Below are 15,215 nucleotides of genomic sequence, written 5' to 3' on the forward strand. Positions count from 1 at the left end.
TATTTGGGGTATTCTTGTTTTAGCTATGGGCAAATCTTGGACCTTGCTTCCCTACGCAGAGCCTTTGTGGATATTGAAGTTGTATTTCTCCCAACAAATAAGGCAAAAATGACATGTGTGCCTCACTTTCTCCACTGCAGTATGATGCCTTGTTAGGTTTGAGCTTCAAATACCAAATGATCCCAACCCTAGGAGTTGTTATAGTCTGGACAACTAAAAAAAATAGTCATGGAATTTTGATCAATGACAATGAAAAACTTTTACTAGCTGCTTTAGATATTTTAAAAGTTTGCATGCATGTGTATATATATATATGTATGTATATATTATTAGAAGAAAAACCAAGGATAATTGTAATTCGCTTATATTGGGCATAAAAATGTCTGCTGTTCCAGGATCTGGATCTGACCAAGTCAACTGCTTGCCTCTTTCCGATCTGCAAAGACAACTACACTAAGTCTCAAACTGAAAGAACTCAAAACCAGAATCCCTCAGTAGGCAAATTCTGTGACTGTAAGCGGAAAGATACCATGTTGCTCAGCAACTCTCACTATCTTTTAGTTGTTTTTTTTTAATGTAACATCACTCAAATCCCCAGATCTCTCCATGAGATGAAACCATACAGTTGGCTGTCCCAGAGCTGCACTCCCTTGAAAATATGAAATCCCTAATAACCTTTGAAGCTGGCTGCTGTGAAGCTGCACTTGTGGAAAACGCATTGGTTTGGGGGAAATTATGCTGGTAACAACTTGTCTTGGTAGAATATTGTGATTTTGATAAAGCAGTAGCTTCCTTGTTAAAGTGTTTGTGATTTTTTTTTTTTTTTAAATAGGTTGTAATTATACTACTGCAGTTATTGATTATATTCACACACAGAGAGAAACATATCTAATTACAGGGTAATTAAATTAGGCTAGTAATTGTCTTGGTTGTGGTCTGCTCAAAATGATTTTGTATGGAAGCTTTTTATGGTAACAGCAGGCAGTGGCTGCATTGAGACAGATAAAAGCAAAGTTTTGTTCAGGCTGGGCTTAGTTCATTAAAATAATATGATTAGTAGCTTTGGACTTAAATGTAAGTTCTTTGTATGTGCAGGTCCAATATGTCAGGTCAAAGCCAATGCAAATAAAGTGACAATACTGAAAATGGAGAACAAATCTGAATGTTAATTTCATTTTCCAAATTGAATGAAGTAATTTAGTAAAATGACATAAAGAATTAAGAAAAACCAGCTTTCAAGCTGATTTATTTTAGTTTTAATAAACTAAGGTAAATAAAACAGTCAAGGGCTTTGTAGATAAAATCAACTCATAGGGTTTTAAAAGCATTTGGTTGAGTAAATGTATATACTACAAAATGTAAAACTGAAACAATAATAAAACTGTAAAACATACACAAGAGTTTAGAAGGAACAAATATTGAGAGCTATTTGCAGACTAGACCCTACCAGCTGCTCACACCGATACTTATGACAGCTCTGTGAATAATCTTATGGACCTTATAAGGATTTGTTGTATCACTTAGAGGCTAATATGGGTGCTAGTGTGTGACCCAGGAAGGAAGAAGGAAGAGAAGAAGGGGAAAAAAAAAATCACAGCAGAAAGGTGAGCCACTGGAGAATGACTAATACTGCGCATGGATAAGTCATAACTGATACCCAGTTTAGTAATGCTTAGTGTTACCTTAGGGCCTGCTCGTAGAAGGCAGTTCCAGCTAATGGGCTGATGGGTTCCCAGGTGTTACTTTTCCAGTCACTATTGTTACGGTTACGGTGTCCGGAAAAAGGCCAACACCCATCACCTTCTCACATGCTTGCTCATTTGCGCTGTGTTGGCTGAGGTTGTCAGGCAAGGCATTGCTCAGTGCTTTTGTGTTTGGGGCACATGGCTCTTATAGAATTATTTTGAAACACATGTAGTAACTTTTTGATAATTATAGTTTTCTGTACTCCTTGCAAGTCCCTTTGGAGGAACCTTGTTCCTTCTAGGAGTTAGTGAGACACTGAGTACGCAGTGGCAACCAGCAATACAGATCAGATTTCAGCCCCCGTATCCCAGAGTGGCAGAATTTAGCCTAAATGATGTAAAGACTTTAAGAGAACAGTAGATTATGATGACTGACAATTAAGTACTCTTTCTTAAAGCCTTTTAGAAAAAAAAAAGATTACAAAGAAATTTCTCACTATCCTTTTGTTTCTTGCTGTCATAATAGCTCTCCGTAGGCTTGCGTAGGCTTTGTACTAGTGCACAAAAAAAGACAACAGGATCTTGGATAAAGAAACTGCTGAAATCTTCCTGGAAAAAGGATTCAAGGGTCATTGTTTACTATAGTCTAGCAGAATTTCCATGAAAGTTTACCAGCTTAGGCAAGAAACTACTCCTCCACTCTGCTGCTGATGGAAAAATGAACTTTTTTAGGAACCCTGTTGATTTATGTTACATTTCAATGTACTTTCATTCTTTAACTCACTATAGTTTCAAGTAACATGCTATGATTATTAAAACTGATTTGTTTTTTTTTCTGAAGAAAAGGTTTTTCTTATCTGTGCTCCCACCCCCTCGACCCGATCCTTACTAGCTTAGATATGATTGGTGTTTTTAATTATTGTAATTGCTTCACTTAGGACTCAATTCTGCAAATTCCTGGGTATGTTGCCTGTTTGTCAGTGCTTGTCTGAGGGTAGTTACATGTGTTTAAGGTGTTCACAGAACTGAGATCTTTGTTTTCATTTTACCCTTAAATAAGGGAGAGATTTTATTTATTTTTGCATGGAACAGCAGAGGAAGGTTCAGGTCCCTATCCCCTGTTGCCCTTAGGAGTCAGAGTGGCTCATCTGTCCCTGAGGGATTCAGCATATGCTCGGAGAGAGATTTCAGTTGCTCCATACTGCCTGTAAAACAGCAGCAGCAGCAACCAAAAAAACCCCTCCCAATTCAGGGAGCCTGCACTAATCTGTTCAGTGAGCTTGGCTATTAAGATGTTAGAGCCCTTGTCCTGAAATGGTGGGAGCGTTTCAGGAAAGCCGGTTGGTTCCTGTGGATTAATTCTTGGGGCCAGTGAGGCCTGAGCCAAAACCCCTTAAAATGGATGAAATGGCTACCAGTGAGTTTAGTGGGTTTTCGTCAGCCAAGTTGTACTGGTGTATTTGGGCAGGATCATCATGGCTGTGCTTCTGCATACTAGTTATGTATGCAGTTGTGTTCTCATCATGAGAAAAGGCCTGGAGAAAGCTGTGCTCACAGGACCCAGTGGCTCTCGGTTGCTGCTCATCTTTGCTGTTTCCTAATAGGATCGGCATGATGGCAACAGCTACCTGTATCCAGGGTTGAATAGGCTGGGAATATTTCATCTGGCCAGCATCCTGTCTGCATGTGCCAGTGCGAACACAGGGCAAGTCTGGCACATCTGCTGCATGGATGTATGCTTGTCTTCAGTGCCGTGCTTCAAATTCGGAAGAGTGATTCGGAAGAGTAATCCAGATAACACAGATCAACATCAGATACCAAGCCACAATCCTTTGCATGTGTTGTGGCTGCATTGCAGGAATTGGTTCTCCCATTCTCTCCTGAATTTTTGTTCGTTTGCTACCAGGGACACAGTTCCAGTGGCACAGCCCATCACACGGGCTGACCCGTTGGCAGGAAACTACCTTTTCCCCCCTTTAGCATCCCACACCTTTTATTGCTTAGGGAGATATACATAGTGTGTCAGTTACAGTTCACATTGAGTAACTTATATGCTGAATCTAAGAATGTTAGTATTTCTCATGTTCACCTCTTGGCCCTTTTGGAATAGTTTCCTTTTTCCTATTGGAAAACTCTTGAGTGTATTGATCCCAAGAGGCATATAAAACAGCATCGGTGATGTCAAGGGCACCTGATTCAGGCAATCCTGATACAGAGATATCAGAGTTTTCCCTGAATATATGTGAACAGCATACACTGGCTGGGAATCTAAAAGAAATGAGGGCTTGGAGAAACCCAGGCAGAGCAAAAGATCAAGGAAGACTTAGCAGAAATCTAGAAGAAACAGGGACTGAAGGGGATATGGACTGCAAATATAGATGGGCAGTGGTAGCAGTCCTCTTTGCCATTGCAGCATAAAGCAGTGATTTGAAAAGCACATAATACCATCGCTAACAAAGAGGAAGAGATCTTGCTTTAGAAATAGAAGTGAGAAAGATTCCTCCCACAGCAGGCACACAAAGTTTTCATCTTCCCACTCACACCACTGCTCCAACAGCATGCAGCCCTGTTTGCATCCTGGCAATTTGCATCCTGGGTTGAGTGAGTTGGGAGACTGGAAGTTGCAGTAGAGGAAAGTGCAACTGCTGAACCCCTGCCGATGGCAGCATGCGCCATGGGATGGGTCTGGAAGCAATCCTTTTCCTCCTAGCTTGAGCCTCAGGCTTTCCCTGTCTTGAGGGGGAAAAATGTTTGTGAAGAGATTATTTAAAAAAAAAAAAAAAAAATTGTCGGTGTCTGCGTATTGGATGAGTAGCTTGAACATACTCAGCCAAGGCAGCTGTAACCTAAGCAGCCAAAGTCCGCTCGAGCTGGGGCTGAATTTGGCCCATTGTCTCTCCTTCACACCCACAGTACAAATAAAAGCTGCGGCTTCTTAGGGCTAGGTGGGAGGGAGGAGGCGGGAAAGACACTGGAGCGTGGTGTTGCATTGACAGTTGATGTGCCTTCCTTGAAAACCTGAGCTTCTCATCATTTCTGGATATAGCAGTATTACAAGTCATTGGGAGATAGGATACAGTTTGTTAGGAGTGAGACATTAGGATGAGTATAGGATCTTTATGGGAGAGTAATGGAGCAATGCTGACTTCTGATTAAGGGAAGGGGAAAAAGCAGTGTTACCCTGAAAATTGGGCTGGAGTCTTCAAAACCTAAATCTTTGGCAGGAGTTGCATTCAAAGGGGTCATTTTAATTCAGAATGATGTTTACTTTCAGCTATTCTTTAAATAACTTAGGGCTGTGTCCCTCTGGAATAGAAACAGTGGAGCAGACTGAAGGGCTTTTGCTATCAGTTAAATCTGGCAAATAGACTATACAAAAGTAATTTATCTTTGCTACTTGAATAACAATAGTTACATCGCACTTTCCCCCAGAAGGAGGCTATGGACGTTTATAAGTGGTGTACAAGAGTCTCCTTCATCCTCACTAAACACCAGCTAGCTCGGTGATAGAGCCAAATCACTGTTTAGCAGTAGAAGGCTGCAGTTTGGAACGACTTAAAGCAAGTAATATAAAATATGAAATCCAAATAATATAGAATATGAAAGGGTCATTTAAACCAGCAGAAGGTATTTATAAACTGGAGTTTAGCTAGAGCTGGTAACATCTGTGGAGTTGAAGTAACTGCAACCGAGTCTCCGTGATTCTTAAACATCCAGGATTTGCTTTGGATGCTTCCTCTCACTGGCACAGTATGTTTTCAAAAGTATTACTGCTGCATAGGGCACTTACATCAGACCGAGAGTGACTTCATTTCAGCTTGAACTGCGTTCAAAACCAATATAAGTTAACTAGGAAGAAGCAATCTTATTTCAGAATAAGTATGCTTGTATGGTGATTATATTGTTATGTCAATTTAATTTGCAGTGTAGCTTAACACTTTCTTGTGAAGACAAATCCTTAAAAGATCACTTGCATCTGTGAGTTCACATATCCTCTTGATACATTCTAAGATAACCATGGGGTTTTACCCTCACACAGTGACCAACATTGCTAGAGGATATCTTATAGGAAATGTGGAATAAGTGAACAAGTTTGGGGATGGCCAGGTTAGAGTGTGATCTGGAGAGCTACATTTTGCCTATGTATCATTGCCTGTGATTTCACTTTTTGTATTTTTCATTTCTGTGGAAGTATAGTGTAGAAGACAATAAAAATCAGGTATCCTAAGCACCTAAATCATCAGATCCATATCCCTGCTAGAGAGGACGTGTTTTTTTTGAAGGTGGATTTTTCAGGTATTGAGCAATGACCTAAACTCGTTTTCAGTGAAATCATTGCCTCCCATTGATTTTGGTGAATCCCAGTTAGGCCATTGATAAGCACTTCTGTAGGTGCAGCCTAATCCCCAACCATACTTGATCTCAGCAAAAAACTCCCAGCACTAAATTGTCATGCACAAGTATTGTCCAGCTCCTTTGTTTTCTCCAGCAGGGTATCATGTCCTAGGGAGAAGAAATGAGCCTGCTGCCCTTGTTTGTAAAGTACTTTGGGATCCCTCAGAGTGTAACATGAATGCCAGTGGGCTGTGGTTCTCTCCCATCTGGGTTTCAGTTCCAGAGCATGAGACCTTTTCACTTTCTACTTTTTTTTTTTTTTTTTTTTCCCCTTTCTGCCCTTGCAACAGGGCACTCAGCTGGTGTTTGCGAGCAGCTGTTCTGTTTCCCTGTCTGCCTGCAGCGGTATCCAGATAGCTGCACTGTGTGGCAGCCAAAGGTGGCCAGAACAATGCCCAGCTTTGTTAAAAAGTAACAAGATTGGGAAAGAGGGGAGGGAGCAGGAAAATCTGTGACCTGGAGTAGATCCTACAGCACAATGTCAATGGGTGCTGAGAGACCTGGTTGACCTCCATGTCCGACTAGAGGTGCATTTTCTATGCATCTGTCACAGTAAGACTCACCTGATGACTTGGAGAAAGCCGTTAATCATGAGATGATGCTGATGTTCTCTGGGAAAGGAAGTATTGCTGACAGTGGCAAACAGCTTATGTTCATGTCTCATGCAAACTTAAATGTGCATAAGTGTGTGTTCAGCATCTGCTTTCCACATGCTGCATGACTCAGACACACAGGGGGTCAGGTGTGGCTAAGAACAGGCCTGTGATGTGCAGTATGACGCTTTTTTTTTTTTTTATTTCTTGCAGGCAGCTTTCTTGTGGATGGTAGAACATTATATTTAACTCTTTGTCCATTCTTGGTTTTATGTGCATATTTTTCCAATGATGATCATGGTGTCTGTTTTGTGGTTCTACCTTTGAGCACTTACAAATTAGTGAGGAACAATTCAATGTGCGTGAAGCTACGTGGTAGGTTTGTGGCATGTCAGGATTTCAGCTTTTGCCCAACTTCATATTTCTTTTCTTTGTATTCCAGAAAAAGGCATGGCATACAATTAAAACCATGGTTAACTTACCAGTCATCAGTCCCTTCAAGAAACGCTACTCATGGGTGCAGTTGGCTGGGCATACAGGTGAGATGGATGTCTTCAATGTGTTTGTCTCTGGAGCAAGGATGGCAGCAGCAAGGAAAACAGTGTTTCAGTGTTTCTCCATTTCTTTCCTCTAGGTAAAAGGAAGTGGGCAATATCACATGCATCTGTGAACTAGAACATCTTTCCTTCAGTTGTGGTGGGGATAGGGAATGGGGAGTGATACACCTGAAAAATGAGATGAGCAAGGAAGCAATGGTCAGACTCTGGGGAAGGGCCAGGCTCCCGATGCATCCTTGTAAGGTGATATATGTAAAATACACGTTAGAGGGAAACAAGAGGGACTGGGAAGTTGAAGCCCCAGTCCATCTGTTGCTGTTGGTTGTGGTACGGGATCATCTTTCCAGACTGAGTAGTCAATATGTTAGTTCCCTAGTGGGAAGGATTACTGTCTGTGCCTGTATATGCCTCAGTCCTGGCAAGGACAGTGTTTCTTCTACCAACCCCCAGCCTCTCACCTGAATGTAAGCCCTTGGGTGGAAAACAAATCTGGTGAAAATTGACTTGCTGACCGGGTGTTTGCATTGCGAGTCTGTCGTTGTTCATTGGATGAGTGCAAGGAGCAGCTCAGTCAGCTGGTTCTAGTTTTGTGTCTGTGGAAGCTGGTAAGTGTGCTCCTGATGTAGGCTTTGTTTCACTGGTAAGGCAAAAAAAACAACACAGAGAAGTCATTAGGTTTTCTTCTCTCGTGCTTCATTTAATTCCTATGCAGCCCTTGTTCCTAAAGTGCTAGTGCGGGGTTTATTAGTACACATGTGGGCAGGCACCTACGCTGCATCGTGCTTTAATGCAGTACCTGAACCACCTCTTTATATGCTAATGCACTAATATGATGCACTTCAAAGCTGTGCAGAGAAATTTATTTAGTCCTAGAAATGGAGTAGCTGCATTTTGCACAGTGGCATTGGTGGGGCTGACTTGTATCACGCCGAGTGCCAAGATGACCCAGCCTTATTGCAGTTTTTAGCTCAGTGTGTATGGGGTTGGCTTGGTCTGTGTGGAGTGATGCACTGGTCGTGTAAGCATAACCCTTCTGGAGGCTTGTGTAGTAGGGTGGAAGAGGAGAGTTAAGAGGTTACTAGCGGCTGATGAGGAGAGATACTGTTCCACTTTGCTTTAGATAGTTTTCTGTGGCTGCATTTAGTCCGTCCTTTTGCAGCTGTTCTTTTCTGATATGACAAGTTCTTTCTAAACTAAAACCTGGGCCATCACCACCCTCACCCTTGTGCTGCAGCAGTGCCAGTTCGAGGATTTGTCAGAGAAGAACCAGTTTGCAATTGCTGAGGATCCTGCTGTGATAAAAGTTGAGCGTTAGCCCCAGGATTAATGAGGCTCCTACTTTGGTGCCTGTTTTACGTTGTGTAGATTAAAAGGTACCTCTGAATGAAATGTGTACTTTCTTCAGACGTTATTGGCAGGTTGTGGGACAGGAGAGCGACTTCCGCAGCTGGAGTCTAATTACTGCCAATCTTGGCCTATGCAGACTGTCATTTGTACCGGATACCATTCAGACGCAGGGCTGTAAAAAACCAATTGCACTACAGGCTGTACCTGCAGATTAGCAGTGCTCCGGAGAAGAGGCAGTACGTGGAGGTACACACATGCGCATTGGCAGCATGTGTGTATAGAAAGGGCAGTGCTTGGCTTCTAGCCTGTTTGTGGCTGTTTAACGATCACTGATTGACTGTACTGCCTTGGTACGTACACACTCAGCAGGTATACCCTATGTGAGGATTAAGGACAAAGCCAACACTGGCAGCGTTATGCAGCTTTAAAACAGCCTGCCAGAGGATTAATGAATTCTGGCTTGTGGCTTCTTCCTGTGCATTTTACTAAGTAGAGTAGTGTTTAATATCCTAACAAAGAGTTTAGCATGGAAAAAAAAATGGATGGCCTGGAGCAGCTGCACTCCTTAAAGCTATAAATTCTGACATGGGAATGTATCCAAATGGACTTTCACTGCCAACGGCTGTGTTTGTCATGGATGTTTTATTTTTTTATGAAAAGCATGTTATCTTTTCTGTTCAGAGGAAATCTTTAATTGGTGTCATAAAGCTGGAGTGGTGGGGGAAGGTGTTTTTCTTTTTTGTGGGTCAGTCTTGTCAGCATGTGTTTGTTTTTCTTTTTTAGGGAGTTTCAAGGCAGCTGATAGTGGGAAGATTCTCAAACGCTTCTCAGAGAATGAAAAGGAGTGTTTTGAGCGATTGATGAAAGACCCGCTACGCTCCTGTGTCCCTTGCTTCCATGGTGTGGTGGAGAGAGATGGCGAGAGCTACATTCAGCTGGATGACTTGCTTACTGATTTTGAAGGGCCTTGTGTGATGGACTGCAAGATGGGGATAAGGTGGGGTACATGAAAAAGAAAGTGCTTTCTAACCCAAATGCATTTGAAGGAAGGGGAGGATGTCGTCATGCTCTGTCTGGAGGAGCATGGTAACATTTTTGGAGCCTTGGGATTCAGTCCAGACAACCTGTTGTTGGTTTGGCAATCGCCTTGGGCAACCTGGGGAGAGTATGTCCCATTGTTGCCTGATTGTACGGGGATTCTGTAAACTGCCTGATCTATAGCCACAAAAATTATCCACATCAAGTTATTTTCAGGGGTGATTTAAGACAAAGTTTCTCTGTGGTGTCCTGATAATACATGGGGAAAAATTACATGATTTGTTCACTGCCAGTTCATTTAATCTTTGTGTATACAGTGATTCAAAAAACCCCACAAAGAGTAAAATTCCCACCTCCAAATCTGAATGACCGAATAGCAGCGTGAAAGCCCATTTCCAGCGCTTGAATGAGTCTTCACTGGTATTGATCTTTTCTGTAAAGAAAACAGTTGACCATCTGCTCAGGACTGACCTGTGTTTTTCCCTGCTCTGACACCTCCATGATGCTATCATCTCATTCTCCAGATTCTCACTTTCTTTTCTTTTTCTCGTCTGTGATTAAGAGGAAAACCTCAAAAATGTTATCTAAGCATAACAAATAGATAAGGAATCTGTTCAGAGCCTGGAGTAACAGTAGAGAGAGGTATAAACTGTCATAGTAATCTTTTGGGAGCCAGCGCAGGTGCTCAAGAATTATTGTCATAAACGAGTTATTCAACTTACAGGAGTGCAGACGGGCCTTTTCAAATAGATGCAGAATCTTAAATGAATTGTCAGCTAAATCAGAGTAGAAATGTGTAGCACTGGTATGCCCAGAAGAAAGAGGAGAAGGATTTCCAGCAGTACATATTTTATTCAAAGTAGGTAACATTCTGGTAATGAGTGACAGCATCTCCTAAACACCAGCCTGGTTTATTACACTGTGATGAAGAAAGTACACCCCAGGCCCCTGACAAAGCGCAAGCTTTGTGGAAAGGGACAAGCTCTAGGAGTCCAGTGGAATGTAGAGAACGTGGATAGTAGCTTTCTAACGGTTACCAGATTAACGGGTTGAGTGATGACAGCAAAATGTGCAAGGTTTGCCACTCTTCACCTTCCTGTTCTTAGTTACCCCTTCTGGTTTGGAGCTGCTCGGATAATCTGCTTTACTTTTTCATTTTTACTATATGAAGAGTGATTCTGTCTTCCACTGTCTGATGTATTAAGTAAAACCTTCCTTGCTTTCTGAGGCCTAAAAAAATCACAGATGACTGATGTTAGGTTTTTTTGAGGAGAGAGAAGACAGTAAGACTTCAGCAGCCCTATTTGGTTTTGATTTCATTGTAAGTGAATTCTCCTAACTGTCCTCTGAAAATACAGTTCTATTTCATGGCACAGTAGGAATTCAGCTTTCTCCCATTCTGTAAGCAGGACATAACAGTAACATGCAACAGTAAGTAAAGGTATAGTTAGAACAAGAATTGAATGACACAATTCCTGATTCTTGCAACTGTTTCACTAAATATGCCTGTGCAGTCATTAGTCCGTGTTTTTTAGTTTCCCCATATGCAAAACTGGGGTAGTGATAACACTTTCCTGGTTGACATTTCTTGAGGCCAGGTTATAAGTTGTAAAAAGAAATGTCGGGGGGGTCCTTACAGTTTTGTTGGGATGTGATGTTTTTGCAGGACATACTTGGAGGAAGAGTTGACTAAGGCCCGTGAGAAACCAAAGCTGCGTAAGGACATGTACAAGAAAATGATTGAAGTGGATCCTCTTGCTCCCACAGCTGAAGAGAATGCCCAGCATGCTGTCACCAAACCCCGGTACATGCAGTGGAGGGAAACCATCAGCTCTAGTGCCAACCTGGGCTTCAGAATTGAAGGGATTAAGGTAATAGTTTCACTTCTGCCTGCTCTTGGAGACTGAACTTTGTTTGATTTGTTGATTAACCAAAAAGCTAGTGCGCATCAGTAGCCAGGTTTTCCAAAGGATTATGTGAAAATGCAGTAATTAAAACCGCAGAGTTCAGTGTATTGTGGTTTTGAAGCATCCACAGTAACTATAACAGAGTAGTGTCCATGAAATTAAGCATCAAATGCACGTCAGCCATACTTGGTTCAACCACAGAGACATTGCAGGAAGGACCCAGGCAGGTACACAGTGTAGATACAATGAAAATGAGACTGTTATAAGGAAGAATTCAGAACTAAAGAAATAACCTCCTCTTGCCATGCAATTACTCTTTTTTTTATCCAGGATCTATACATATTTATTCCCAGTTAATCACAGTAAAGTGTTTTTGTTCCAGTTATGTTTATTTGCAAGGCATGTTAAAAGCATTAGCTTAGATATTCTTGGGATTGAGGAAACCCCTTTTCCTTTAAAGTACATGACAATATCTGGTATAGATGGTGCTGGAGTAAAGCCAAAACCACCAAAAATAAAATTTCTCCATCAACAAAGTCCTTCTGCTGTTCTTGATGGATAAGTTTGTGCCCCTATACCATTCCTAGGATACTACCTTACAGCCACAGAAGAGCCCTGGCAATTTTCTTTCCTACCCATTAATTCTTTATATTTGTTGTGCCCCGTGGCAATGTCAGATACCTACCCAGACACCCATTAGGACCTTCTCTCAGAATATCAGCCACCTGACTCAGTTACTTGAATGTTAACACTTGCTGGAATCCAGAAGTGTGCTTTCTGCTTGTCTAGGCCTGTCACAGCTAGCTCTAGTTTGCTTGGGTGTAGACAGTGGTGTACCTGTAGCAGCAGAGAGCATGGTGAGGGCTGCCCAAACCCACCCGCACCCTGGATGAGTACTTGTTACCTGAAGCCCATGACGGAACAGCTATGAGGAAGTTAGCAAGGGTTACCCTGTGTGATTTCAGGATGTTCTCAGAGCATACACATTTTATTTAGGTATGTTAGGACATTGTAAATTATAATCTGGATGAGTTTTGCTTCTGTTTCGTAGTTCAAGCACATAGGAAGAAGAAAGGGGGTAAAAGAGGGTGATGCTGACAAGCAGAGGCTCTTTAAACACCCTTCTTCTCTGCTTCCCTGTGTTGTCTTCTCCCTTCCTCATTCACAGATTCTCCTGCTGTGATGCAGGAAGTAGGGCTTCCAGCTCATGCTGTGCTGGCCCCCTGTACGCTGTGCCACCCACTCCTGGCTGTTAGACACGGGCATTCTCATGCAGGAACTGTCTGGGTGGTAGATGATCTGGCTCCAGTCCAGCCAAGACACTTCCTGTCTTACTCTTTAGCCATCTAATGATGTTATCAAGATACCTGTTTTATTCCTATACCACTTAGGTCTTGGGATGCCCTGTGTAGCGGAATCAGAAACCCAGATGATCTTGAGACCTTTTACATATATTCTTGGAAAGATAGTTGGTCAGTGTAGAAGACTTACAAATTTATGTTGAGTCCTGGAGAGTGACTGAGCTAAGGGAGCACAGAGGAGCTCCAGTAAAACCTCCTGCCTTGTTCTTTGTGGTTTGGCTGGTTATCAGAGGTGGGTAGGAGCTGTATGACACACAGACTGCATGATATTTTCCTCTGTTGAGACAATGCTGTAACTGTGCAAAACAGGACACAAATACTTAATCTTCTATTAAGCATAGAAATGCTTTGGAGTACTGCAGTACATTACCTTTTCCTCTCTCTCCCTGTGCTGTTATGAGGGATGTAGGTATTATTCTCTTATTTTTTTACATGAAGAAATGGTGACAGACAGTGAGTTGTTCAAGCAATACAGCTAGTCAGTACTCCCTATGCTGTTTCACTGTAGCTGAACTGTACATCCAGTTCTGTATATTTGCAGGAAAGCAAAGCCATGCTGCAGAGATCCTCATTTTGAGAGGAGGGGCTGTAAGGATCAGTGGTGCCAGATAGTGGTTGATGGGAAAAAGGGGTTGTTCTCCCTCAGGGCACTGATACCTCCTGGAGTTAGCTGAATGGATATGTTGGGTTTGGTCATTCAGAAATATTCCTGCCCTGTGGCTGCTGGAGTTAGAAGCAGAAGCAAAGAAACTGAAATCACAGAAGCCTTTCTGTGACGTGGCTTCCAATAAATGAGATCTGATTCACCATGTCCCCTCCTCCTTCATCAGTGGGGTGCCTTTTCTCTTCAGGTTGATCCACCTCTTTTCCTTGCCTCGCTTCCATATCTCTGAAATCAGGCCAGGTTCACTTATGGGATTTGTTCCCTCTTCCTCTTATCAAAAATAGTTGGAACCATTGGGTTTCCTTAGAGCTGGCACCTGACATTCAGTCGCTTGTGCTTGCCAGATTCGGAATGCAGCTTTCCCCCCTGGAAGGAGCTGCCTGAAGGCGAGGCATCACAGACGTTGCCTCTACAACACTAATAGTTCTGCAGAGCAGAGAGGCATGGGGCTGAGAATCGGGAGTTCTGGCTTCCCGTGCTGTCACTGAATCTCTGTGTGGTTTGGGAAGTTACTTCTTCCTTTGGTACCGTTCCTTTAGCTGTAGGTCAGGGATAGCCATTTTTCCAGGAGGACATCAGGTTTGATTTATAAATCTTTGTGAATCCGTTTAGGTCACAACCTTAACCCAGAGCTCTTTAAGGAAAGTCCGCGGAGGAATCTGAGCAAGAGCACACAGGTTAAGACAGGTAGCACTATTTTATGGAGCAGCCAAACCTGCGCTCCTGCTAGCCATGTCACTGTCACATCTAATCAGAAGTGCTGCAGGTGGCCCACTAGCTACACTGTGCAACAGACTGCTCTGCTGTGCAGGAATGTATGTGGAGGCCCTGACAAAGGTACGACTTCAAGGAGCAAGTCAGGCAAGCGCCTCCTGGGCATCGGGTACATCCAGAGTTGTTGCAAGGACCTGGCATAGAACCCGAGGGATGGTGCCATTCAAAATCTGGATGTTGTTACAGCAAGTAAAGTCAGGCAGGGGTTACGCTTCCTGCCAACCACTGCAAAGGAACAAAATCATAACAGTGTTTCTAAACAACAGGGAAGCAAGCAATTAGTCTGTCCAGACAAAAAAGGATGAAAAGGGAACACACGGCAGCTATTCCAGACTTTGCTCTGGGATTTAGGGCACAGGGAGAAATTATTTTTCAACCAACATTACTCCAGTGAAGAGGTACGAGGCATCAGACTAAGTTCCAAATTTCTATGTGCTGTTGAGTATTATCATACATCAGATCAGATGGCTCCTAACTTTCACTGCCTACCTGCTGAACTTCTCTTGCATAACTTACACATCTCGTCAGGCTGACATGCCACACTTGTATCTGGCCCACAGCCTTGGAATAAAATTCTGTTTATTCTGCTCCTAGAAAGTCTGGTAGGTGGGAGGCTGTACTGCATGGCTTTGCCATTCAGTCAGTTCATTCTCTTGCATGATAAATCTGGAAATTCGGCATTATCGGATTTTTTTTGGTGTATATACTAGGGGCCGAGTTCTGCTGTGGAGTAAATAGTGTTTCACCTGCTGAGACTGGAGCTGAATTTACCTAGTTTTGGTGCAGTGATTTCTAACATGTGGGAGGGAACACATTTTGATTTACTCTTATAATGGAAATGAACGATTTCATTGCACTGATACGATGGAAAGGCATACAGTTTGATAATCTTGC

The 15,215-nt window shown here is 42.6% G+C and overlaps 1 protein-coding gene across 21 annotated transcripts in view; it reads left to right on the top strand.

Annotated features, from left to right (window-relative positions):
- ITPKA (inositol-trisphosphate 3-kinase A) overlaps positions 1–15,215 on the top strand; it is a 45,999-nt gene that overhangs the window by 18,202 nt on the left and 12,582 nt on the right. For all 21 annotated transcript variants that reach the window (XR_015701951.1, XR_015701932.1, XR_015701933.1 and 18 more), the window contains 3 exons: positions 7,116–7,212; positions 9,361–9,574; positions 11,282–11,486. Coding sequence is in view for 1 of the 21 variants with exons in the window: in XM_087746264.1 (XP_087602390.1) it covers positions 7,116–7,212; positions 9,361–9,574; positions 11,282–11,486 (516 nt within the window). In the remaining 20 variants the exon portion in view is untranslated. The remainder of the gene's footprint in view (positions 1–7,115; positions 7,213–9,360; positions 9,575–11,281; positions 11,487–15,215) is intronic.

This window comes from Nipponia nippon, unplaced genomic scaffold, assembly GCF_047370975.1.
Source record: "Nipponia nippon isolate SJK-2023a ecotype South Korea unplaced genomic scaffold, ASM4737097v1 scaffold_10, whole genome shotgun sequence".
NCBI lineage: Eukaryota > Metazoa > Chordata > Aves > Pelecaniformes > Threskiornithidae > Nipponia > Nipponia nippon.